At 46.5% G+C, this 24,460-nt stretch overlaps 1 protein-coding gene across 3 annotated transcripts in view; it reads right to left on the bottom strand.

Annotated features, from left to right (window-relative positions):
• Positions 1-24,460, bottom strand: part of LOC131669017 (MOXD1 homolog 2) — a 158,256-nt gene that overhangs the window by 21,982 nt on the left and 111,814 nt on the right. For 2 of the 3 annotated variants that reach the window (XM_058943570.1, XM_058943569.1), the window contains one exon: positions 19,903-20,254. In XM_058943570.1, the coding sequence (XP_058799553.1) occupies positions 19,903-20,148 (246 nt within the window). In that variant the 5' untranslated portion in view covers positions 20,149-20,254. Of the gene's footprint in view, positions 1-19,902; positions 20,255-22,744; positions 22,936-24,460 lie in introns of those variants that run through there. The other variant, XM_058943568.1, reaches the window with a different exon arrangement.

Genomic DNA, 24,460 nt, shown 5'->3' with positions numbered 1-24,460 from the left:
GCTGCACGGCTATCAAAACTTCATTTGCGCACGCGATATACGAACAGCCCGGTAAAATCGTAAATTTAATAAGTACTCCAAAAGAGACCTTCTCTCCCGTGCATCGGATGAAATTTTAATAACCTGGGCTTCTAACTTAGTTTCTTTCTTTTTTTTCTAATTTATCCGGGATCATTCTTCTCGGACTAATCTTGGCTGCTCCTTCCCAGGGCTCATAATTTTTCAAGCAGCAGCAGCCGATGTAGATTGGGACGTAGAACGAGTTGGCGTTGGAATAATAAAGAGTCAAGGGATGACGCGCAGAGAGAAAATTAGAGATTGAGAGATTAGGAAGCGAGACAGTACTGCATGATAAATAATACGTGTATTGTGTGTGTGTGCAGCCTCGTTCAGTAAATCATTGCCGCGCAGATGTTATCGGTATGCAATTACCAACACTCGAATGAATGAAATTTTGGGCCTTCTTGAATTTCAAATTTCGAGATGAAGCAATTCGAATATCCGAATTTTCAGTACCAACTTTAGCTAGTTTATTTTTTATTTGATTTTCAGAGTGTTTCAGTCGAAGAAAGCGACACTAGAAAATTTCGTAGATAAACATACCAGTTCAAATATTTCTTAACTCGACTAATTTTATATTAAATGCCTTAAGAGGACTCATTATTCTTGTTCCAGATGGTTTAAATTGATTCTAGCCATATGTCGTATAGACGCATACGCCGAAAATCGGTATAATGATTTACGTGTCTTCGTATAGGCTCATTTGAATTTTAATCGAGCGCGTTTCATCTTTTATCATGATATGTTTTTGAGAAAAATTTATTTGATCACTTTTCGATCATCCGTTCAATTAAACCGCGCGCGCAACAAATAAATCAAGCGAAAGTCTTCTGCAATCAAGGGGCTGCGCTTTGCTCTACAGCCTTCATACTAAAATCACGGGAATTACTCGGCAATTTTTTACCGACCAAGCTCAAAAATAAAGAAAAAAGAAGAAAAAAAACGAAGAAGGAAGAAGAAGAAGAAGGGACGAGCTAACCCACAGAACGAGAGAGCCAAAGGAAATTAGAGAACCTTTGACGGCAGCCTTTTGACCCGCGCGTTCGGCAACTTTCGTTCGATATTGCTTCGAGAGATTTTTCTCTCGTGCAGAATGCACCTACTGCAGTACAGTAGCGCGAATCGCATCTGGTATCAATACGAAATTCCGATTTTTTACATGCACGCTGGCGTTTTTTAATTAAAACTTGGAGTTTTTTATTTTTGGTTGTAGCTCGTGCTGCACGCACGCAAATAAAGCTTCATTCTGCGAAGTCGTTATCTATTCGTTTTTTTTTTTGCCTCCCCTTAACGAGCTGTGCGCAAAGAAGACACGAATAATGAAGAAACCATAATTTTTATTACGTCATTGAAAACGCCACCATGCCTAATTGGCTTTGTGCGTGCGCACATGGTTCCCGGAAGAGTGGCGCATCCGTGAAAATTTGGTCGTTCCCGTCACGCGCGCGCGCTGCGGCTACCTGCTATTGCATAACGCGTAGCCGCGTTCCGTTACAGCGACTGAATTATTGAAAAGCCTGCGCGCCGCTCGCGCGATTATTCACGATAAGAATGACAACGGATTTTCAATTGGAGAGCCAATTTCACAGGCGGAGGAAAACCGGTCGCGCAAGACCCGACGCACACTCGCATGCCCGCTCGCGGTCGACAGATCGCGTGGAGCGGAGACGAGAGAAAAAAGTGACAGTTCCACTATCGCGCCGAAAGAGCGACGCGCGTGTTTTTATTTGTCGTTGGGGGGGGAGGGGGGGGGGGGGTCAATAGCGGCTGAAATACGTACATCTCGCACAAACGGAGTCCGAACAATTCATAATTAATGCGCATTTGTGAAACCGGTTCTCGTGTATCGCGCGCCCGGGCGCTTCTTACACGACCATGCGTTTTCCCTCTTGTCGTGTCCCTCGATTTTTATGCCTCGCGCGCGCACACCTTACACGCGCTCGCTGGCTCGCTCGCAACAGCGACAAACGAAATCAGCTCGTCGTCATTTATATATATCGCAATTGAATGCGCGGAATGATATACGCCTTCAATTATAATTGCAGCAGGAGGAAAAAGAAGATGCGGCGAATCCGATACACTGCCCTCGTTATACCGGAAAACGCGCTGTAATTACGGTGAGCTATGTCTTCATTCTTCTTTTTTCTCTTCGCCCATCTTCTAAATTATAATGTTACGATGTTTGACAGCCAACAGAGTTACGAGCGCAATTAGTATTGTAATCCACGCGGCCAGGCGTATATTCAATTAACGCGCGAGCAAGGAAAAAAAAACCACGCTCATTACTTTAATAGCAGGTCTGAATAGTTTTGCTTGCCGCGTATGTCAACCGCCATCGACACAGCTGTAAAATCAATTGGCATACGCATAACGGAATGACTTGTTATTCGGCTTGATAAAATAGTGATGTAACCGCGGCAGATAAAATCTCTATCTAACGAACTATCCGCAAACGAAAAAAAAAGAGACCGAAGCGTATATACGCGATTAATCCGCCGACGCGTGCCGGCGGTGGCAACAAATTAGACGCTGTTAATCGGTCGAAGGAGAGCTTTCGCTTTGCCGCCGCTGCTGCTGGCTGCAACAGCGACTCGTTTGTATTAATTACGGATATCCATTCGCGGGCATTTTTTCCCCGGCACTCCTCTCGCAGCGCATGGCTCTCGTGTTTAGCAACCGTATGCCGTAACGCGTTACGCATTGCCACACGCGCGCTTCAGGAAACAATCACGATCGTCCCTATACCTAAGCCAATCATTATCGAGAAAGGGAAAAAAGGGAGAGAAACTTGGAACGGCAACGCGTGATTTTTCGCCACTTCCGCGAGTTGCTTCCCATCGTTGCAGTGTAGTATATTAATTCCCGCGGCTCCTTCGCCGTAAATAACACGACGCGGCGCTGTAATAACACGGGGGGAAGAGCGGGTGCAGCAATATACGCTCACTTGAGCTATATCAATCGCGAGAGGCCCATGCATCATATCCCCCTGCGCGCGCATGGAAAAACAATTGCAGCAGCAGCAGCAGCGGCGGCGACGGCGGCGGCGGCGGCGGCGGCGAGAGAACGGTGCACGCTTTATGAAGCGTGAAGCGCAAGAAAACGTCGGCGAATTCTGTTTATTCCGCGGGCCGCGCCGTACGCGATGACGGATGGGATGCGAGGAGTTGGTTTTTTTCTCTCCTTTTTTTTTGTTCACAGCGTCGTGTAACTATGTTACTGAAAGCTGGATTATGTGTGGGTTGGAATCCTCTTATCACTCCTCGCCGTACTGTTTTAATATTACGTTTGGCAATGCTATAAATTGTCGGTAAAGTTGGGACGAAAGTGAATAAACAGCACACACGCGCAAGCCAGTATTCACGCGAATCCTCCAAATGGTAAAGATCTACTTGCGATGGTGTATTTTTTCTTTCTTTCTTCTGTTTTTTTTTTAACTTTTATCTCAACGTTACGCCCGCGGAAAACGAATCTTCCGCTTGCCGAACTGCCGAGAAAAAAGCAGCCTCGTAAACATTTCATTTCGTTTCCCGTTTAGAAAACCGAGGATTCGGAGTGCATGTAAAATCCTTCTGCGCGACGGAAAAAAAGATCGATTGCGACTGCAACGGCGCACAATATGGGCACAGGCGCGAAAAGAGCCAGCGGTGCGCAACGCCGTTACTCTTACTGCCGCCGCGGCCGTTTTTTTTTTTAATGTGTATATAACGAAGGACTCTTTCCTTATTTTTATGTCGAACTGCGTTACCAGAGCTCCCTCGCTTGTTTTTCCGGCAGAAAAAGAGACAGGTTTTGCCAGCCGTCGCGCGGGAGAGATTGGTTCTCAAACCAGCGATCGAAAAACTCAACGAGAGCGTGAAATTTTCTATTTTATATGCAGGGTTGTCGCGCTCGCGTCGACATTTCTCAGCGTCGTGTCCAACTGAAAAATCGGACGTTTCGAAAAAAAAGAAAAAAGGTATCCGTCATTGCTTGGCAGTCAGGCTCGATAACCGCGCATCCGAGCGCACCCTTGACCCGAGCTACGTGGCGCTTGTTGACCCGGCGCACACACGCGCGCCAGAAAGCTCTCTCTCTCTCTCTCTCTCTCTCTCTCTCTCTCCACTCGCAAAGCTCTTTTTTTTACGACTCGCCCACGCGCGAGAGTAAATCAAGAGCCTGCATTTCTGCGCGTACACGCCGTGTGCCCCTTATCTCAACTCTCTCTACGTGCCCGGAAGCTCTATTCTCACCCTCTTTCACGGAGAGATTGCTTTTTTGTTTTATCCCCTGCCTTAATTCGTTAGCAGTCGTAGGGAATAAAAGAAGAAAAAAAAAAAGAAATACAAAAATATGTATTGGTGCAGTGTGCGATCCATCGAGGAAAAGAACAATCAAGATTTCGAATTCGCGATAGCTGCAGCACAGGCGTCGAGAGGAGCGTCTCACTCAACGTATTTTCTTGCCTCTGACACTCGGTAATCTTTTGATCTGGTAAAAAGCCGAGCGACACGCGACACGTAACCGATATGTATACCGTTTCACGCACAAAAACGAAAGAGGCAAACCCGAACGAGGCGCTTGAACATCGGCATTTGGCCACTCGCGCGATACGCACACAGAGATTTTCCAACGAGCTATTTTCTGATATCAAGTTGAATCAGCTGCTTTGTCTCGGACGAATCAAATAAACGCGTCCGCGTCGCTGAAACGTCGCCCGGACGTTAATCGGCCTCTCTCTTGCCGGAATAGGACGATCGTATCGCCTTAATGAGCGAGACTCGCGGCTCTTCTCTCTCCCTCTCTCGCTTGCCAACGATGGGATAAGGAGAGAGAGAAGAGGGTATGGGCCTCAGGCTCCGTGCATGCAACTCGAAGACGTTCGCCAACCAATGACTCTCTCGTGGCGCGTAATATCTTGTTCACTTCAGCGTGCGCCATCCTTCGCCGTTCTTACGGATCGGTAGCTAGTTACCTCGGATTATTCCTCGAATGATATATACGAGCACTTCGTTTTTTTTTCTTCTGCGCATGGTATCGATGAGACGCTCTTGGCAAGATCTTCGAAGCATTATTATTATTCATGAGGTGTGCGAGCGAAGCCATGCGAAACGATCGTAAGCAAACGATTAATCAACTCGACGGGATCGTGAAATCTGTCAGCGATTAAGCCCAAACAATTCAAAGTATTTTGATGAATGACGAAGAGCCGAACGGGAAAATGTCCGACGACAGTGTGTAGCGGCGAGCGTAAAAAATGTAGATCAAAACGCAAGGTAGTCGCGAACGGTAGAAGAAAAGCAGTTGTCAACTTAATGACCGTACAGTTATACCTACCAACTGATTAATTCGACTTTTCGTGAGCCTTTCTTTGATATCGATCGAGTACATAGCCGCGGGCAGATTCTTTCGGGGCTCTTAACATCGGATTAGTCGCGAAGGAAAAAAGAATATACGGCGTGCGTCGTGTACTCGGATGAAAAATCCATCGACAGATGAAATTTAATGAAAAAGGAAAAACAAGATTCCCGTGGACTATCCCACCAAAACGCGTCGATTCCAGCGGAGCGTCGTACCCACGGGAGAGTACGGGGATTAACGGTTGCTCCCAGCCATCGAGGGAGATCTCAGGCGCGAGATATCGAACGAGTAATTTTTGAATTTATCCATCCTCCCGATGACGTCGCTGCTCGTAAAAATTTTCTTTCTGCCCGCGATGAGACGCTTAATAAACGACGCGCAAATGACTCTGTCGGTCGGTTTTGTTTACTCGTTGCCTGTTATACGGCTATTCGCGGAAACTATTTACAATCGCCGAGGAATCCCGAGCCCCTGAGAAATATCGAGGAGCTTTGCGCTCGTGTACTTGGGATGCGACGCGTGGCGCGCGAGCGAAGTCATACGCGAAAATGATTGGGCGCTATCGTATTTCGTCGTCGTAAATTGCACGCGCGCGCGGCGCGCCTTTTCCTGCTCTCCTTATCGGGGCCGCGCGCGTGTAGGTGAAATGAGCGGTGTCAGCCACGCGTAGGTTTCGCGCAATTGCTCGATCGATCTCGCGGCGAAAAAAATACGCGGGACGGACACGGTGTCGTCGCCGTCGGGCGCGTGCGCTCAGCCGCGAAAGGACAAAACCACAGCCGACCAGTAAGCCGCAAAGTGCGTCAAAAAAGAGCGAGCGCCGCTTTTCTTGCCTCGGATTAGACGAGCGCGCCACAGGCTTCTCTTCCTCCGAGAGTTCGTTGCGCGGCAAGGTCATAATCTTCATCTTCACGGGAGTATATCTCGCGGCCAGTGCGTGCAGCAATTCGGATTACATTATAATATCGACGAGATCGTATGCACATATACATATACACACACGCGCGCGTTCGCAGGTTGCGAGTGTTATCGAACTTCGGACGGCAAGTTTGAGCGCGCGCGAGCTCCGTAAGTGCAAATCCCGCAGTTGGGCGGCCGCCGCCGCCGCTGCCGGCGCCGCTGCCACCGCCGCCGGGGTTGAATTATGTAACGCGAGATGAAGTAGGTTAAAGCCTCGGCCAATTATTCAGCACACGCGTATACACAGAGGAGAGCCTCCTCGTATCTCTGTTCTCTGTGCCGCGGCAGAAAGGAGCGCGCGCGCTTTTGTCAAACATTGACATTGCGCAATCTCGACCTCGACGAAGAAAGAAGAAATAAAGAGCCCCGCGCACACCGCCGCGCGATTTATCGCTCGACGCGTGTACATCATAGGCGCGAGCCCATTTCTTTTGCATAACCGGTTAACGCTATCGTTAGAGATTCGTGACTGCCAGAAGAAAAATATTTATGCGACAGCCCGTGGAAGTGGGCCGCGCAGCGTTGGCAATTAACGTTTTCTCTGTCGTTTGTGAAAAACTTTTCGCCGCGCCGAGGTCGAGAACGTCTTCGAGTCCCATGGGCGACACCCCGACCAGCTTTCTCCGTGGATTGCGGTTTATTAATAAATTACAATACCGCCGAGGGCCCGTCGCCACCGCTGCCGAGGCTTAATTAGACCGACGATGCCCGCGCGAGGATCCGATTTGTAATTACTCCTGCCGTTGAGAGCGACAGAGGATCAACGCGACTATGGCGAATTCAGAAAATTGCAAGAAGGGAGGAGTGGCTTTTCGAGGATATTCCGGGATTATCGTGGCGGGGACTTCATGTCTTTTTTTCTACGTACCTCGTCATCCGTAACGATGAAATTTGATGGAAAAGGTTATATTGACATCTGTGCATTTCAATAACAAATACCGCTGATTATTAATCCGGGTATTGTGTCTTTTCCTTGGCTTTTGGAAATTCAGAATCAGATATGTCATAAAAACGTTTTGTTCTCGTTCGCGAAAGAAAAAGAAAGGAAAATGCGATACAGAGCGATCGCGAGGGGAAGTAGAGCGGACCACGTCGCTGGATAATAAGAAAAAAAAAAGAGCGAAAAGCTGAAAAGAAGAATCGAGCCGCTATGCGGACCCGCGATTACAAAGCACCGTATATTATTTTTCGCCGTTGACTGCGCGTTCGACTTTTCGGATTTATTTCGGTTGAAACTGTTTTACTTGGTTAGACCTTGGCGAGGTGCAAGACCCCCGTAAGCTCGTCTTTCCGTTCGCTGTCGTCGCCTCGTCGGGGGGGGGGGGGTGAAAAAATAAAAGTCAACACTTCTCGGACAGACAATAAGCCACGATTATTCGCTCGCTCATAGCACGTCGCATACGTCGATATCAAATTAGAATAATAGTAGCGCATAGGCAGTAATTTCAAATTAGAAACCACCGAGCAGAAGGAATGTGAATATTTTTGAAACAGAAATCCATAAATTACCATTTAGACGCTACAGAGCTTTTCTTAAAAATGTGTGCTTGGGAAAGTTATTTTAAAATGGAAGAGACTACGCGGCACATTAAACGCGACAAATTTACAAGGCTTCACTTCCACCCACTAAAGCGAAAGAGAGAGAGAGAGAGAGAGAGACAGAGAGAGTTGAATATACTGTGCTGTGTCTTTGCGCGCTTCATTTCCGCAGAGAGTACTCCTCAACTCCCGAGCTCTATATGCAGAAAGCGGGAGATGTCAAATTTGGCTTAAAGCGAAATGTTTCGCTGATGAGGTGTTTGTTGCAATTACTGTTTGTGGCAATCTCTTCTGGTATTAAATCAAATGTGTGTGTGTGTGTAAAAACGTACAAAAGAATTCTAAATCTACCACTATAGTTTGGCATTTGACACGTGGGCGGAGTCAGTAGCATAAATACGTCAGTTTCCAATATGGCTATGGATAGAAATCTTGTACTTTCGAGTTTTCGAGAAAGAGAGAGAGAGAGAGAGGGAGAAGTTATGGCTTGTCACCTCAATAAAGGCTCGCTCGCTTCGGGTATTTATACACTGGTATCGCGCTGCCTCTGTCTGTCTCTCTCTCTCTCTCTCTCTCTTTCTCTCTCGTACGTACTTGTTTTTTCTTTACTCTATCGACGTTGTCGAGAATACGAAATCAACAGCTTCGTCGGCGTTCATAATTATCGGAAGGCAATGTTAAATCGTCGCCAGGATATTTCCGGTGGGCAATAATGTAAATAATGTAATCGGCACTGAATACCAAGTAAGAATAATAAGGAGGAAACGAAAGTAAAACACGTGAATAGAAAAGCCGATGGAATTAAAAAAAAGTTATCTATGCAAGCTTGAGTAAACGTTATCCTTCCGGCTCCATTGTATGCGTGCATACTTACGAACTCTACAGTGTGAAAAATCGAGTTTCCTCTTACCTGAAACAAAGTAAAAGAAGGTAAAGGTTAGTTTGGTATATTGAAAAAAATAAGGTGTTGTTTAGTATATATGTTCGTTAGAGATAAAATATCTATGTCACAACAAGCATTCCTGAGAAATCCTATCTTACCCCAACGATCTCCCTTTGCAAGAAAAAGAGCCACCCACACGGTATATCCCCTCCGAATAAAAAAAAAGAAATTAAGAAAGAAAATAAAAAGAAGACGAATTCTCGCAGACAAATAGAATGAGAAAGAGAGATGCGCTGACCGGATGCGAGCAGCGGCACTTTTATCAAGCGCCCGTCAGATAAAAGACGAGCCTAGAACGATCGCATGGGGCTTTATATGACTGACTGAGTGGGTGATGGTTCTCTCGGAGGAGGATGAGTCTATTCCAATGGAATTTCACTTTACGACTCGTGCGAGTAGAAACGAGCTTTTTCCTTCTATTCAGCGTTTGTAATGTTGCAATTGATCAATCTGGTTTGTAGCTTGGAACAATATTTTCACTATCGGACGAGCTCCTTCCCACCACCGTGCAGAACGAGAATAAGACGCCGAATTAGTATCTCAAGGAAAACAAGTTACTCGGAAAGAAAGCAAATCGACGCAAGTGGCAAGATATAAGCGCGTTTTCTTATCGATGGGTGTGCCCTTTGTTTGCTCGCGAAGATCTTCGAAAGTGTTATTTCCGGCGTGTCTGCATTTGTAAATTCAAATCCTCTAGCCGCAGTGCGCACTCGAAAAAGTCCTGTTTTCAGTGCAAACACAGCGTACGTGTGGGCTCGTCGTACGCGGATTTCGGCCGCGTCAAGTATTATGCTTCGCTTGTAAAAATAGCAAATTGCAGGACTGCCGCGCGGGAAATCGACGAAAAGGGAGCAACGCCAGTAGTAAAGATAAGAACGCGTGTACGCGTATGTGTTAATTTTTTTTTTTTTTTTCCTCGGCTTTTCACGCGTATCGACGCGAAGGATCGGCTTCTCTTTTTGAATAATTAGCCTTCGCGCCGCTTGTTAGACGAGAAAGTATTTAAGATCGACGTCGGGGATAAGAAGACTCCACAGGGCCTTTTGTTTTTTAACCCCTCTTCTCAATGACAATTGTTTGATATCCACGCGGACGCTTCTTTTTTAATAAGAGCGCGCGATATCAATCGCTACAACTCGGCGCGCGAAGATGATGATGAATGAAATGAGGAAGGCGAAAGTAGAAAAAACGCCACACAATGTTTCCAACCGACACTTATTTCCCACAACAGTGGAGTTCGATCGACGCGCGAGTTATACGACTTGCACCGTAAAAAAAAGTAGTTACGCTGCGAGCGAGGTAGGCGGTATACTCATTAGCGTGAATATATTTTTGAATTTTTTACGGGCTACCACGTTTTGTTGCTTTTTTTCGAGCGCATCTGCCGTGGCTTTACCACACAAATCTTAATTGCTCCAATGGACGTAAAACGTCGGCAGAGTGTAACGAGTGTTGTTAGGCCTTCTTCTTCTAAAAATAAAACGAAATGTTCTCTCTTTCTCTCTGTCTCTCGTCGTCTTTATCGTCGGCGCGTGATGAGAATAAATCGTGCGCGCACGCACGAAAAGTCAACGCGCTAGTCGCCTCAATTAGCCAAACGGCACTACATAATCCGCGCGACAACGGAAGTGGAGCAGCATAAAAAGCATATATTCGTCAAATTCATTCCGATTGAAATATATTTACTTTCATTGCCGTAAGAATATACCTTTGACCGTTTGATCGATGTGCGCGTCGGTCGTCCTAATTAATTTGTTTGGGAAACGTTCGGCCGAGCTGGAGAAACATACTCTCTCTCTCTCTCTCTGGATTCGCTAATCGTAGCAATTAATTCGATAATCAATCGGTGGCGCCGTAGCAGCCGTAACACGCGAATTCCTCTCAATAACGTTGCGCTTAATGCAAATGCATCTCGCACACGCGCGCAGCTCGCGATAGAGGTGTCAGAGACCAGACGCGATATAGGAACGTGCTAACCGTAAATCCCACACACATACGCACACGTACGTATAAACCTACGTATCGGCTATTTCGAGCGCGTGGATTTCTTTTTTTATTTTCCAGCAGCAGTCGATATACACACGCGGCTAAGTGAAATATACCTACGACTATCCTCGAAGCCTTTGTTTCACCGTTATCATTGGCTGTGCTGTGTGACGAATGTTTGCTGTCGCGTAAAAATGCGCAATTTTTTTACCGATTTGACGCAGTGTAAGCATATTTTTATCGACAAATGAAAGCTCATTGCTCTGCCCATCCATCGCACAATGGTGTAAGCCTATAGCTCAAAGACGATATATACTATTACCAACAATCGAAGTCGATGTATACGCACTCTACTCGTAACGCGATATCAAAATATAAAGACGTGCGCAGATACTCGTTGCGCGGAATAATCAATATTAGGCGCTGGCAATTTTTCTCCGGCTCGTTCGCAATCGAAGCCTTCGTTGCACCCAGCTGCATCATGGGAAAATATATAAGAGAATAGCCCGAAGCTGCGGAGAAGATCGTGTAAAGGTGTATGCGCTGTGTGCGAGCGAGAGACTCTTTGGGGCGGGGGAGGGGCTCGTTAAATGGAGAGAGAAATTCAAATTATTCGTGAATTAATATCAAACGACAATGCCGTGTGGCGAGCTTTTGCGAGAGCGCGCACGCATTGTGTTTAACGAGCAGGAATAAATATCTATATATATATAAGGGGGTGCGAGAGAAAGGGTTCCGAAAAGAAATTATGAGGGTGCTATCTGCTATCTCTCTTTCTGCCCGTGATCATTTTTTGTGAGTTTCGCTAACGAAATGCCTAAAGCTTCAAATACAATAGCGACCGCTGCTTTTTTTTTCGATTAATACGAATGGAATAGACGCCAGGGGATCTAAAGCAGGATCCAACGTGACGTATCTTTTAAACTATAGGTATTTTGGCGGGCAATGACAGACGTCCCATATGTAAATTGTATTTTGGAAGAGTACAGTCAATCAATGAAGATTAATCGCGACGCAATTTTGTTTTTCGCTCGTCATTTTTAATAAAGAAAGAGGATAGGGAGTTTGAGGTTTCTCTCTCTTCAGAGATCATTGCCGCGAGAGAGCCGGAGCTATCATTGCATCTCCTCATTACCATAACTAGTTCTCCTCTTTTGCTCTCTTCTTCCTCCTCTCTCTCTCTCTCTCTCTCTCTCTCTCTCTCTCTCTCCACATAGTAGCTGCTGCTCCCCTTTTTACTTGTGCTCGCAGCTCTCGCTCTCGTTGGAATACACATACACACACTTACACATACGCGCTCAGGGCTTTTGCGAGGGAGCTGCAGCGGCTACTGTTCGTAGTCGCCTTCATTCTCGTTTTTTTTCTCCCGTACATACTTATTTCGGAAACCTAAAAGTGGCCGCGGCAAGAGCGCGGAATGCGCCCTATTGTTTTGAGGCTATTATGCGCGTCATTGTTTATACATGGAGAGCGAGAGAGAAAGAGAGAGAGATTGTTAGAGTTGGCATTTTTGCCGCCGACAATTCCCCTTTTTTTTTGCTTTCCACGCGCAAAAGCAACCGAGTAATAGTCGACTATAAATTCTGAGATGCGTTTTGTGTTGAAAATCTTAACTTTTCGACCGCAAAAACAGGACAACCGGAAGGGACGAAAACGCGCATAGATACACAGAATGCGCGCATGTGTACATCCATATAAAGCAAAAACTTGCACGAGAGAGCGATGCATTCAACTGCTCTTCCCTTATAAGAAGACCAAGCAAGCTCTAAAAATGTCCTTATCGAATGAAAAAGCAACAACAATTGTATTATGCCTGCATATGAAAAACAATAAAGGAGGGATTGAAAAGATCAAGTCGCAGCGACACTGAAGCTATTTGTCTTGAGCGCAAATACCTGCGCAATAAATCGTACTATCAGGCTCTATTATCTGGTGGTGGGCAACAGCAGCGGGCCGTTTGGATCGCAATCATGAATCTCGCGAAATGAAGCGCGCGTACTCCCTCCGCCCTCCGCCCCTCTCGCTCTTACTCGCTCGTGCCACTCGAGAGTCACTTGAGAGAGAGAGAGAGAGAGAGAGACTCACGACGACGGTAGCGGAGCTGCAAAAACGTGAGCGGTAGCCGGTTCTCAAATCTTGATGAGCCGTGAAGGGAATTTGTTTGTTTCGCGGATGCAGATTGCTCCTGCTGATTCTTCTTCTTAGCTTTGCACTGCATGCACGGAGCTCCGGCAGCAGCAGCTTTATTGAAAATGGAACTGAGCGGAATATAAACGTTAATTGCACGAAACTTGAGCTTCATTTTTCATACATGTACGTAGGGGGAGAGAAATTTGTCAGTTACACGTGTCGCCTATCCCCTTACCCTACTCGTATTATTATACACTTGGCTGAGTGATTAATCGATGTTATGGCTTTATTGATCTAATGTGTAGCTGTGTAAAACTTGCTTTTTAAGATATACTGGAGAGTATTTGAAGATCGCATTTTCGCAAATGTTGTTTAGGATTATGGAAAGATACAAACGATAAGGTTGGTCGAGATAATAAAATATTGTGAGTAGTATGGCGACAAGGATCATCGGTGTAATGCTGACTCGGCCAGAGAGTGAGAGAGAGGTAGTCGAACTCTCGGCTCTTTTTCTTTGATCGAGTCCAAATTTTACTAAGTCATCCCGAGGTATTTGTAATTGTAGGTTGCCGAAAAGAATAAGAGAGGTTCTTACCATACGTGCGCGAACGACAAGAATCGTGAGAGATTTCCTGTCGCCCATGAACGGTTTTTCAGCAACTCGGTAAAGTATACGTAATATGAAAGACGGAGACGAGGAATTTCGCGGAGGAGAGCACAGGGCTTCCTGCTTTAACGACACTCGACTCGAGCGATGATACTTTCTCAATCTGGCACGCTGCGGACGGGTGTTGGATTCGACGCGGTTCTGAATTTCGCCAGAGACATTTTAATATGCTGCCACCTTTTTCCTGCTCGGGTTCGTCCGGATTTTTTTTTCTCTTTCAGTGCACGGACGCGGCTAATCGAAATCTCTCGACTCGGTCGACCGTGAATTAATGTCCGCACAAATGTTGCCCCGCGGGTTAAACAAACGAGTCCCGACCGTGAACGCTACTCGCTGGCGTAACTTTAGCCGCCGCTAAAGCCAAAGCGAGAAAGAAGAAGAAAAAGAAAACGAGCGCGGGATGAACTCGACCGAAGCTCTGTAGGCGACACAAACGATCTACGCGACACCACATTGATGTGCGCGGCCGCGACACCTCCGCCGCTACTGACCGCGTTGTGTGTTTGCGAGAGGAGGCACTTTAAATACCTGCAGCGGAGAGGGAATCCGTGCAAGAGCAAACCGGCCCGCATGTCGGTCACAGGCGTGCGACGCAAGTCTCGCGTATTGTTTATAGAGGCGATGGGCTTTCTCGACGGCGAGCTCACGCTTTGTAGCCGCGAGCCGACAAATCAGTGACGCTTATCTGCCCCTTTTGCCGAGCCAATTTTAATCTCGGCTCGCAGAGTCGCGAGAGACGATCTACCGTGAAATTATGCAATGCGGCTGAAGCGGATTCGGCGAATAAATGAGCGCTGGCTGTGATGGCCCGCCGAGACCTTTCCATTGTCCGGTTGCGTATGGGTTGCCAGCTCGCGTAACCTGCTTGCCACGATCGACTGACTCGCGTGCGTGGGTGGCGCTTCTGAGCGTAACTCGGTCGGATGTGTAATCGCGACAGCGACATCGGAGAAATTTCAGCGCAACGGCACCGCGAGGAAAGGAAGGGCGCGCGTCAGTCGATTCTGTCGCGGTGCCGGAGCGCCACGTCGTATTTGCGTAAGCAGGTGCTGCCACCTATGAGCGAGCGCAGGAACCGGCGCTCTCGCAGCCTCCGCGCCGAAAATGCTCGCTCCGTGTGCCATATTCGTTCGCGAGACCCCTCGGACACGATTATCAATTCCTCGGCAATCTCACGGCCAGCCGTGAACGAAACGAGCGAGCAGGCCAGTCGTATTTATCGCCGCGGGCCGATAAGACGGTATGAAACAAGAAAACAAGAAAGCCTCCTTCGCATTAATTCAATTGTTTCTTTCTCGCTCGTCTACCGTGCAGACGTATATGCGGGCCACGAGATCATGTCGAGATGGCCCTCTCGCGAGAGATCTCGGCATATCTCACCGTTCCTCTTTTTTCTCTGGATGACGAAATAATTAAAGTTCACCGTGCGTTTGAATTATGCAGCTGTTGTGCGCGCAGTCGCGCTCGCCAATCAATTACCCCGAAATCAACCCTTTTCTCCACGTCTTGACACTGTTGTATCGCATCTCGGCCATCTGTGCGCCTATATGCCCAATGCGGGCGATGCGTTTCGCGCGATCCATCAAGCTGTAACCCTTTTTTTTCTCTCTTTTTTCTTCTTGTTCCTCGTCACCTGCTCCGAAAAATAGAGACTGCGCTCTTCTTCTTTTTCGTCTCTCCCGCAATGATCGATGAGAAAAATCGGCGGAGGCGAGAGTGGCCGAAGCTTTCCCTTTCCGGTTTGTGCCTATTGGCTTGCGGTTTGCGCGATGCTCAATTGCTCGAGCAAGTCAAACACGACTGATTACCAAAGAGAGGGAGAGAAAGAGAGAGAGAGAGAGAGAGAGAGAGAGAGAGAGAGAGAGAGAGAGAGAGAATAGAAGTGCGACAGCTGTAATGAGACCGTGGTCTGCGCGCATTAACGATACTCGAGAGGATTTACTTGTGCTGGCTTTTTCAGCGTCACTGGACTATATTGGAATGCCACTGGTCAAGCAATTATGGCTTAATAGCGCAGCAACGACGGTGCGGTAGGAAAAATGATTTCTTCCGACGAGCGACACAATCGCCAATTGTTCGCTGCCGCGGCGCGGCGGTGCTAATAACAATAATTAGCTCGGCGAGCTTTGCAAAACTCATCGGAGAAAAATTTATCATCCGTACACAAGCCATAATAACCCTGCTCTCGTCTTGCATGCTCGCTTCGAAACAACGCTTGGCAATTAACATAACACGGGCCCGAAAATTGTTTGACACGGGCTGCGCATTAGCATATACCGCGCGAGAGCAGAGATTCCACCTACGCGCTCAGCTCCAAGAAACGTTTTTTCATCGTCAATTTGTATGTGCGCTGCTGTGATTAAGTGCAACGTGTGCATCATGTTGGTATATATAACTTCACCTGTTACTGTATACCAAACGTTTCTTTGGGAAGATATATGCTCGTAATCTGTCACCGAACGCCGGTCTGTCGATCAAAATCGAACTAACAGAAAGAGGGAGAGAGAGCGAGAAAGACTTTCGGATTTGAATAAAGAGGAACGACAACGAGTAAAGTGTATATCTCGCGACTGTCGCGCAGGCGTTTTGTTCAATACCGCCGCGCCTCGTCGACACACAATGGCGCGATAAAAGAATCGTGGATGTGCACGCAGATAACGCTGCACACGGAGAAATGTCGTTTCCTCCCTTCTTCCTTTTTCGCGGATTTCATTTTGCCCGTGTTGTCTCTGTCTATCGCGCGCGCATACTTTTACCGGCATTTCGTAATACAGCCCTAAAAAAAAAGTTCTCTATAGGACGCGCAAGCTTTTCGAAAAAAAAAAAAAAACATACATCTTTACGAGTATTAGTATCTAAAACCGGATTTTGTGCGTTTTTTTTCTCTCTTTCAAAATGAACGAGCAGGGATAAATATCTCGTGGAAAAAGTCATAACTGAATGTTGAAAGAGCGAAAAGCCGTGGCATAAATCGCACCCGCGAGAGCGGAGAGTAAAACCGCAACGGCACGCGCGTTTATTGCTTTCCCGTGGAAATCCGCGCGCAGCAGCAGCGGTGTGAATCCGCCTTAACGAGCCTCTCTCTCTCTCTCTCTCTCTCTCTCTCTCGTGATGCCACTGTTTTTGTTGTTTTATCGGGACAAAAAATTCGGCGGCTGTGCAGCTTAACTGTCGACCAACTAAATTTGTGTTGTCAATTTTGATCTCTCGCATTTTGTTTTTGTTTTATTTTGTTTTCGCGTCGAAAAGGATTAGCGTGATCTTCTTTTTTTAATCCCACCTCTGCATGCGCGTTTTTTTCGTCTCTCTTCCTCTCTCTTTGAGGGAGAGCTTTTAGATAAATTGCATTTTTTCCGTTGAGCCGACTGAGCGTATAGATAAAATAGTTTATCTCTCTTTCTCTTTCTCTTGTCGGCGAGGAACAAAAAAGGTGGCGTTTCACGTTTGTCCAGCGAATAAAGCGAAGCTCGTCGAACAAACGTTCCCGCAGTGAGCAGAGCATCGAGAGACAGACAGTTTGAGAGAAAGAAATTCCTATTCGGCTTCGTAACGTGTGTGTGTGTGTGTGTGTCTGTCCGATCGACAAACGAAATTCCTATGCGCATAATCAAGGGTCAGCGGCGTCGGGATCAAAACGTCAAGTGCCCGTTCACGAAAAAAAAGCAGCGCATCAGCGGCGCACTTGGGAATGCATTAAACAAACGCCGCAGCCGTTTCAACTGAAATTTCGTTAACGAAGCGTAGTTGTAACGCGAGGTGGTGGGTTTACGCGACGCGGCAGCATGTTAAGTTGGATGAACACTTGGTGCAAAGAGAAAAGGTAGGTGGGGACGTTAAGTGGATTAGGCAAGGGGAAACAACACTTCTGAAGCTTCTTGCCTGACGATTTAATTTCTCGCGTGTACTCCTTCTAATGGATATTGTTGCTCTCTGTCGCGCGCGAGAGCGAAAGCTTCGCCGCACCTGATCTGCAATTTATCAGTGGTGACAATCCCCGTAAGAGCCGCTTGCCTTGCTTTCGGTGCCCTTTGCAGCCGCAAATCCTCTCTCAATCTCGCGCGTTTTATACAGTAATATTTTTGTTACTCTCGTTGCGGGAAAGGAATTCATCTGGTCACGCTTCGGAACTTTATCGACCGAGCATTTTGCTCTGTATCGTTGGTGCAGATCTGACACGCCTCATCATATAATTCGCCCGAAGCTGAATCTGTCTTTTTGACGACAATATTTTCGCCTGCAACGCGGTCATTTTTTCTTTTCCACTCTCCTGACTGCTATTATTACCCGGGGCACAGACGTGTAATTAGACCCTCGCGCTCGCCGGGTGGATTTTGTTGATGCAATTTTCATCGATCGGATAATTATTCAATGTTTAGCCGCGCGTGTAAGGAAAGAAATAGTGTCGAGATAATGCGCCTCGCCTATAATTTTACGACGTAATTGCAATAATTGTCCATCTAATAATTTCCTCGCGCGCTTTTTTTTCTCTCCCTCCTTTCAGAACTGCGCTCTCCTTTCTCTCTGTGACATCATTTGCGGACGCTTTTCGGTGCGCAAAGCGTGTAACTAAATCGGAAACCGCGACATTTGTTCATATCGAGCGATCAATTTAATTAAACAGGTAAAAGGACGGTTAATTAACGAACAATGAGGACCTCCCTCGAAAGCGAAAATATATGTGTACACAGAGACAGGGCCAGCACGTATGTAATGGCAGGGCGCGCGTGCGATTGATAACTATCGGATGGGCCGATCGAAACGAGACACCCGTTACTTATCGGCCCCAACGACTATCATTAGCGGCTGCCCCGCGAGAGAGCAAGAGAGAAGGGAAAAAGGGCGACTTAGGCGAACCAATGCAAAACTCACGGTAGCCGCAAGTTCAGGCCAAGATAAGAAGTGTGTGCGCACCCACTCGATCTACTCCTATTTTTGTGCCTATGCACGGGGTCAATCGACTGCTACAACGCCGTCTTTCATGTCGTTACGCACCATCGACTTTTTTTGTTCGTCTATGGTATACGATATTGAATCATGTTGGACATTACGAAAACAAAGAAATATGACGAATGAAATACTCAGTTGCAATCTGATTTAGTAACAAGCAATTATAAGTCATTCAACATTTCGAAACCGACAATTTCGGCCAAATATAAGTGCAGGCTCGAGAGCAAGGAGGACGAAAAGACGAAGATCGCCGCCCGTGAGAGTGGACGAATAAAAAAAGAACGAAAGAAAAAGAAAAAAAAGCCTAATAGCCGTGCTATTCTCAGCTCGAGGAACATAACATTTCCAAACAAATCGCGCGTGCAAATCACCTCAATTAATTAGGGCCTTCGGCCTGTGGCATATCGCAAGCCCGTGGCGTCTCGAAAAAAAAAAGAAAGAAAAAAGAAGCAGGCGTGCGAATCGATCGAAAATTACAAGGAGCGCCGAAAAGTTGCGCGGGTGCACCGGCCGGCAGCCAGCCTCCGCCGCTCTGTTGCATCGCGTGATTTATGCGGCGGCGCTGCACTCTCTCTAACTCTCTTTCTCTCTATGTGTTTTTCGCCGGCACTCTGACCCATATAATTTTCGTTTGCCGGCGTTCGCGTGCTCGACAAGTTGATCATCACGAGTGACTCGAGGCTCCTTCTCGCGCGAATTTCGCCATGTGGTCGATAAGGATAGCTGTCGGTTTTTCTTTTTCTTTCCTGCTTATTTTTTTTCTTTTTTTTCTTTTCTTCTGCTAACGCGTCGGCACTTTTCATGGGCGAACGTTCGTTCAGCCGGTACACGCAAGTTCGCACTTATCAATGCGGGCGAGGCTTCACTTTATCGATAAGCATAAATCACCGCGGACCTTTTTCGTTTTTCAAGCTTCGAACGAATTTCACGAGAGGATGCACTTCAAAGCGGCGCGAACGGGAATGAAAAAGGTGGCATCGAACGTAAAATTTTCTCGCAACAAGGGTGCAAAAAGAAAAAAAAACGGAGCAGGAAGAAAGCATATATCTCTGGAAAACCGTCCCAAATCCAAACATACAGACAGGCATCGGTCTGCGCGCGGGCGACGAGCAGTCAGAAAGAGAGAGAGAGAGAGAGAGAGAGGACAAAGGGCCGCAGTCATAAATCGCATGGGAGCTTGCCGAAGTTTAGGCAACAGAGCGACAGGAGACGTGGTTTCGCCTGTGACGAATCATCGAGAAGCGCTACTATGCGAGAGCTGCTGCTAAAGCACGCGGCGACAGCGGTGGTTGACAAAAAGACAGAAAGGGATGCAATGCGAAGGTCAACATACCTGAAGATGGACTTGGCCGTTGTTGTCCACCCAACCAATCACCATATCGACACCCTCGCTGCCGTCTTCACGAGTAAAGCCGAAGCCGACGTAGCCAGGCGTCTTGACCTGCACTTCGAAGGTCACGTCGTTCTCACCGGGTGTCCATAGCACGAGGAAGTTGTTGTCCAGCACTGCGCTGTGCTTCCATTCGATTGCCATGCTGCATTGGATCAGCAAGGCCAACAATAAACTCGCTCGAATCATGTTTTTGCTCTTCTTTTCGCTTTCACTGCGTAAAAGACCCAATTATTTCCCCCTCTCTTCTCGCAGGATTATACGGCTTTTCCGAAATATCTCTTCTTTACAGCATCTGCAAGGAAAAAGACGCACTCGTCAGATTTTTTTTTCACTTGCGTTTCTTCGTGTCGTTGTATTTTTTCTTTAGAGAGTTGCTTGTTGCTGTTGTTGGGTCTGTGATCTCGTATAGTACGACGGATCAAAATCGTGATTGGTGTACGATTTGTGTCAATCTCGTATGCGATTGTACAAAATGTGCATGTAGATTACGTTGAGTAATTTATCGTGACATGGAAAATAGACAGTACGAGGCATTTTTCCTCCCAGGAATGGCGTTTACGACGTCAATACTTTGCTAGTTGTAAAAATCGTAACTCGCTGACGATTTTTGCAAGTCTTTTTTATCCTTACCACCCCACTACACGATATTTCTTCGTGCGAAGCACGTGTAAATTACTACATGTCACTGCGATAATAATAGTTAGAGCTATCTGGAAACGCGAGTAATACAGCAGTATAGCATGAAAATTTTATCACTGCCGGCGCGGCGCAGAAGTGCCGGTGCCCGCACACACTCGCGCGAGCTTACCCCTTCTACCGTCGCTCCGGCACTACTGTACACGGAAATGTCAAATGCTGAGCAGCAATTTTTACGGGATCTAAGCGACAACCCACCCCGACCTCTGACTCAAAAGGAATAACGATTTATCCGTGAAACGTGTTTTTGGATATTCCACGTGATGAGCACCAGCGATTGTTATTACGGCGTGACACGTGAATTTTTACGTTTCCCATGCCGCTGCGTTTCACAATAGACGGAAGTGAAAGCCGAAAAATGAAAATATTTTGAACACCAGGTAGGAAGTCTCACGGAAAACTATGTCTCGAAGATAACTGAAAATTCGATGATTCATGGTCGTGAAATGTTACTCTTCTCGACGTCCTGACAAACGATTGTCACGTTACTCTTTCCTCTTTCTTTTTTGTAAACTAGTACTCGACAGTTCGGAAGTATCAAGATCAACTTGACTTTTTTAAACTGATAATTTATGAAAACCTTATCAAGAACTTTGCCTTTATCAAGTTTTTAACGATGCTGCAGGGCTTCACATAAAACTTTTTTATTGGCGAGGAAAAGCAGCTCGGAAGTTACGACCCCCTCATTGTCTTGAAAAAGTCCAATTAATTTTTAATTTTTTTTTTTTTTTTTTTTTTTTAAAGAGACCTCGGTTCTTCGTTGTTAACGGTATCCGGCAAGAGATCGCTTTTTATTTTATTTTTGTGCTCCTATGCAAGGTACAATGAACCAGCAGTTATACAATAAATCGATGCCGACGCATCGTAACTAACTTGGAAGATACACAAAAAATCTTTTCCGTGTATATATATTTGAAAAGATTTTTCAACCTATTGTATTGTCCGCATGGGAATACAGCGCGTTCGACAAACTCCAAATTCGAGGCAGCTTCGCCCGTTTTTCTCTCGGAAGACAAACTGGCTCGCGTCATAAAACACATATAATTTGAAATATTTATCAAAAATATAATTCGCGTAATCCGACTATCAATTTTACTCAGCCCAAAGTATCGATAAATCTCGTAAATTGCCATTTTGATGCTTGAAGCAAACGTACACGTTTCGCCAATTTACGTTAAACGTCAACTCAATTTTTCAAATATTTGACGTGATTCAATTTTCACGAGTGCCGGACTGCTTACTTACGATTTATTTCCGACTCATGTGTAAAAACTTTCCCGGTTATGAATCATACGTACCAAGTTGCTTGAACCACGAGACTATTTTGATCGCGGGCAAAGTGGATGAAAATTGAAAGTTATTTCTCTCGGTGTCTTTTGTCAGTAGTTGATGCTACGTACGATATTCAATGATATTTTCAAGTAGATCAAGAACAATGAAGCTTTTTGCTGCGAAATTACTTGAAAATGAGAGTTCGTTGACGTTGGTTGGAATATCAAATTTTTTGGAAAAAATGTATTCGGTTCAAGCCCTTTATTGCTTCTGGAAATGTAGAGCAAGTACATTTTGTTAATTTCTTGCAATTCGGTAACTTTTAAGTCCATCGCTACGAAATCGATTTTCAATCTGAAAATTCGAAAATTTTGATAAATAAACACTTGGATACGTTCTTCCACGGAATGCCGTAATCGCACGTAGTGAATTGAAAATTCTGCCGTTTTTCGCATTTGCGACTCCGAAACGACTCAACGTTTTCAGATCATAGTCCTCGACAGTAAACAAAAAATTTCTAATGAAATAATCGCCTGGTCGATAATTTTACGGCCTCTGCCAGACAATATTGCAGAAATGTGTAATTTGTCGCATTTCAACAAGTTCAAGCACAAATCAACGTCAACATCAGAGTTGACCGCGAGGAGCGTCGAAAATAACTCGAACTGATGCTCAACCACACGAGCAAAGCAATCGCTTTTCCCAACGAAACTTCTGACATGGTCGACACAACGCTTTTCCGTCAACCCCCAAGAAGCAACTCTCTCTCTCCGCTCGCCCATAAAATTACGAAAAATCACTGTACAACACTCACAGCTGAAAGCACAATACTCTTCACCGCAATGCACACTAAAAAAACAGCAACTCAAGGTTTGCTTCGAAGTTTGTATTCGCAGCCGCACATAGAGAAGACCAACACGCTTGTGTAGTTGTGTTCAATACGAAACACTCGCGCACGGCACGATCGCGTGGCGGCGGCCTCTCCTCTCTTTCGCGCACCGTCAGTCCGGGAGGATGGCACTGAACTGACTTGGCTGCCGCCGCCGGGAGTATACAATACCGTCCGTATACGTAGGCGCATGCGCCCCACCATTCCCTATACGAGCGGCGACGGCGGCGGCGGCGGCGGCGGCGGCGGCAGCGGTGGCCGCTAGATCGCCGGAGAAGGGCTCTGCTGACTCTCTTGCTTGCGCTGCAGCCGCAGATGCTGAGAGGTGCTGCATCGTCTAGACGTGAAATCCGACAGAGCGAGCGCCTGCTCTAACTACCCATTCGCGTTTTATTAACGCTACCGTTGAAAGAGAGACTCGCTACAGTTTTCATTTTCCGGCTGTCTCGGCTTTTCTTTTTTCGAATTTCAATTATTTTCGTGGAGAAGGCGAAAAAACGGAAAATTTATGCATGACAACGTGACTTATGGATGCGGTTTCACGCACACACAACTCTTTGTTACGTATGAAAGTTACGGGAAAGCTCGACGTGCCTCTATTGAGAGGTATCGAAGCGTATATTAATTTATTGCGCTTTTGTAAGCTGAAATTCTATAATACCGCGATCCATGTTTGCGTACATCGTGCGCCATAACGTCTACGTCAAGACATTCAATTTTCGAAATCAGTGCCAAGAGCCGAGTACATTACACGTGTTTGGGGAAAAAAATTCGAGGGATAGTCGATCACGAAGGTGTAAGATAAATCCTTTCTCCGAAAGACGAGAGAGGGCACACAGGAAATATGAAAGATCCCGGCATCAAAAGGCGCGAGACAAGATCTTCGGTCGTGCGGTCGTCGTCACATCGATGCCGAGGCTGAGGGGCCTTGTGTGTCGGGCGCTCGCGCGCGCGAGCGAGAACGTGAACATGCGAGCAGATATCCGATCGAAAGTAGGGGATCCCGTAGAGCTATACAGCGACCCAGCGAGAGAACACGCAAACGACCGAAACCCAGTGCCCCTCTGGAACAGAAGGCAAGGCACCAGACAGTGGCGACCCCTCGTGGAAACATTTTTACTGTCGCCGAAAAATTCGACTATTCGACAAAGTCTAGTCTACACGGGCAAACCGGTTAGCTTTTTCATTTCTCGCCTCTCCCTCTTTCTCTCTCTCTCTCTCATTGTTTTACTCCTAGCTGACTGATTCCTTTGCTTTTTTTTAAGTATACGTCTACCTCGCCGACGCATCGGGAAAAGTCAAAATGCGCGCGTCGCATTCCAATCAATCACCTGCCCTTTACCCAATTAAACAAAAACGAAAGAGTGAACGAGCGGAGTAAGAGGGAGCGAGAAACCCCTTTGCGGAAGCTGCGCCGCAAGAGCAGCTCAAGCCCCGCGATCAATTCAATTACCGCGGCGAGCAGCCCGTAAATGCGTAGTGAGAGCGACTCCGATGTGCATCAGCAGCTGTCGCGCGTCACCCCTGCCAGCGCGCACACACGTACCTACATGCATACATCGACCTTTTTCTTCCTCCTCTCTCTCTCTCTCTCTCTCTCTCTCTCTCTCTCTCTCTCTCTCTCTCTCTCTCTCGCTCTGA

The sequence above is a fragment of the Phymastichus coffea genome, unplaced genomic scaffold (assembly GCF_024137745.1).
Source record: "Phymastichus coffea isolate CEN01 unplaced genomic scaffold, Cenicafe_Pcof_1.1 PCOF00086, whole genome shotgun sequence".
Taxonomy (NCBI): domain Eukaryota; kingdom Metazoa; phylum Arthropoda; class Insecta; order Hymenoptera; family Eulophidae; genus Phymastichus; species Phymastichus coffea.
The sequence above is the reverse complement of the archived record's forward strand: the minus strand, read 5'-3'. Positions and strand labels throughout refer to the sequence as shown.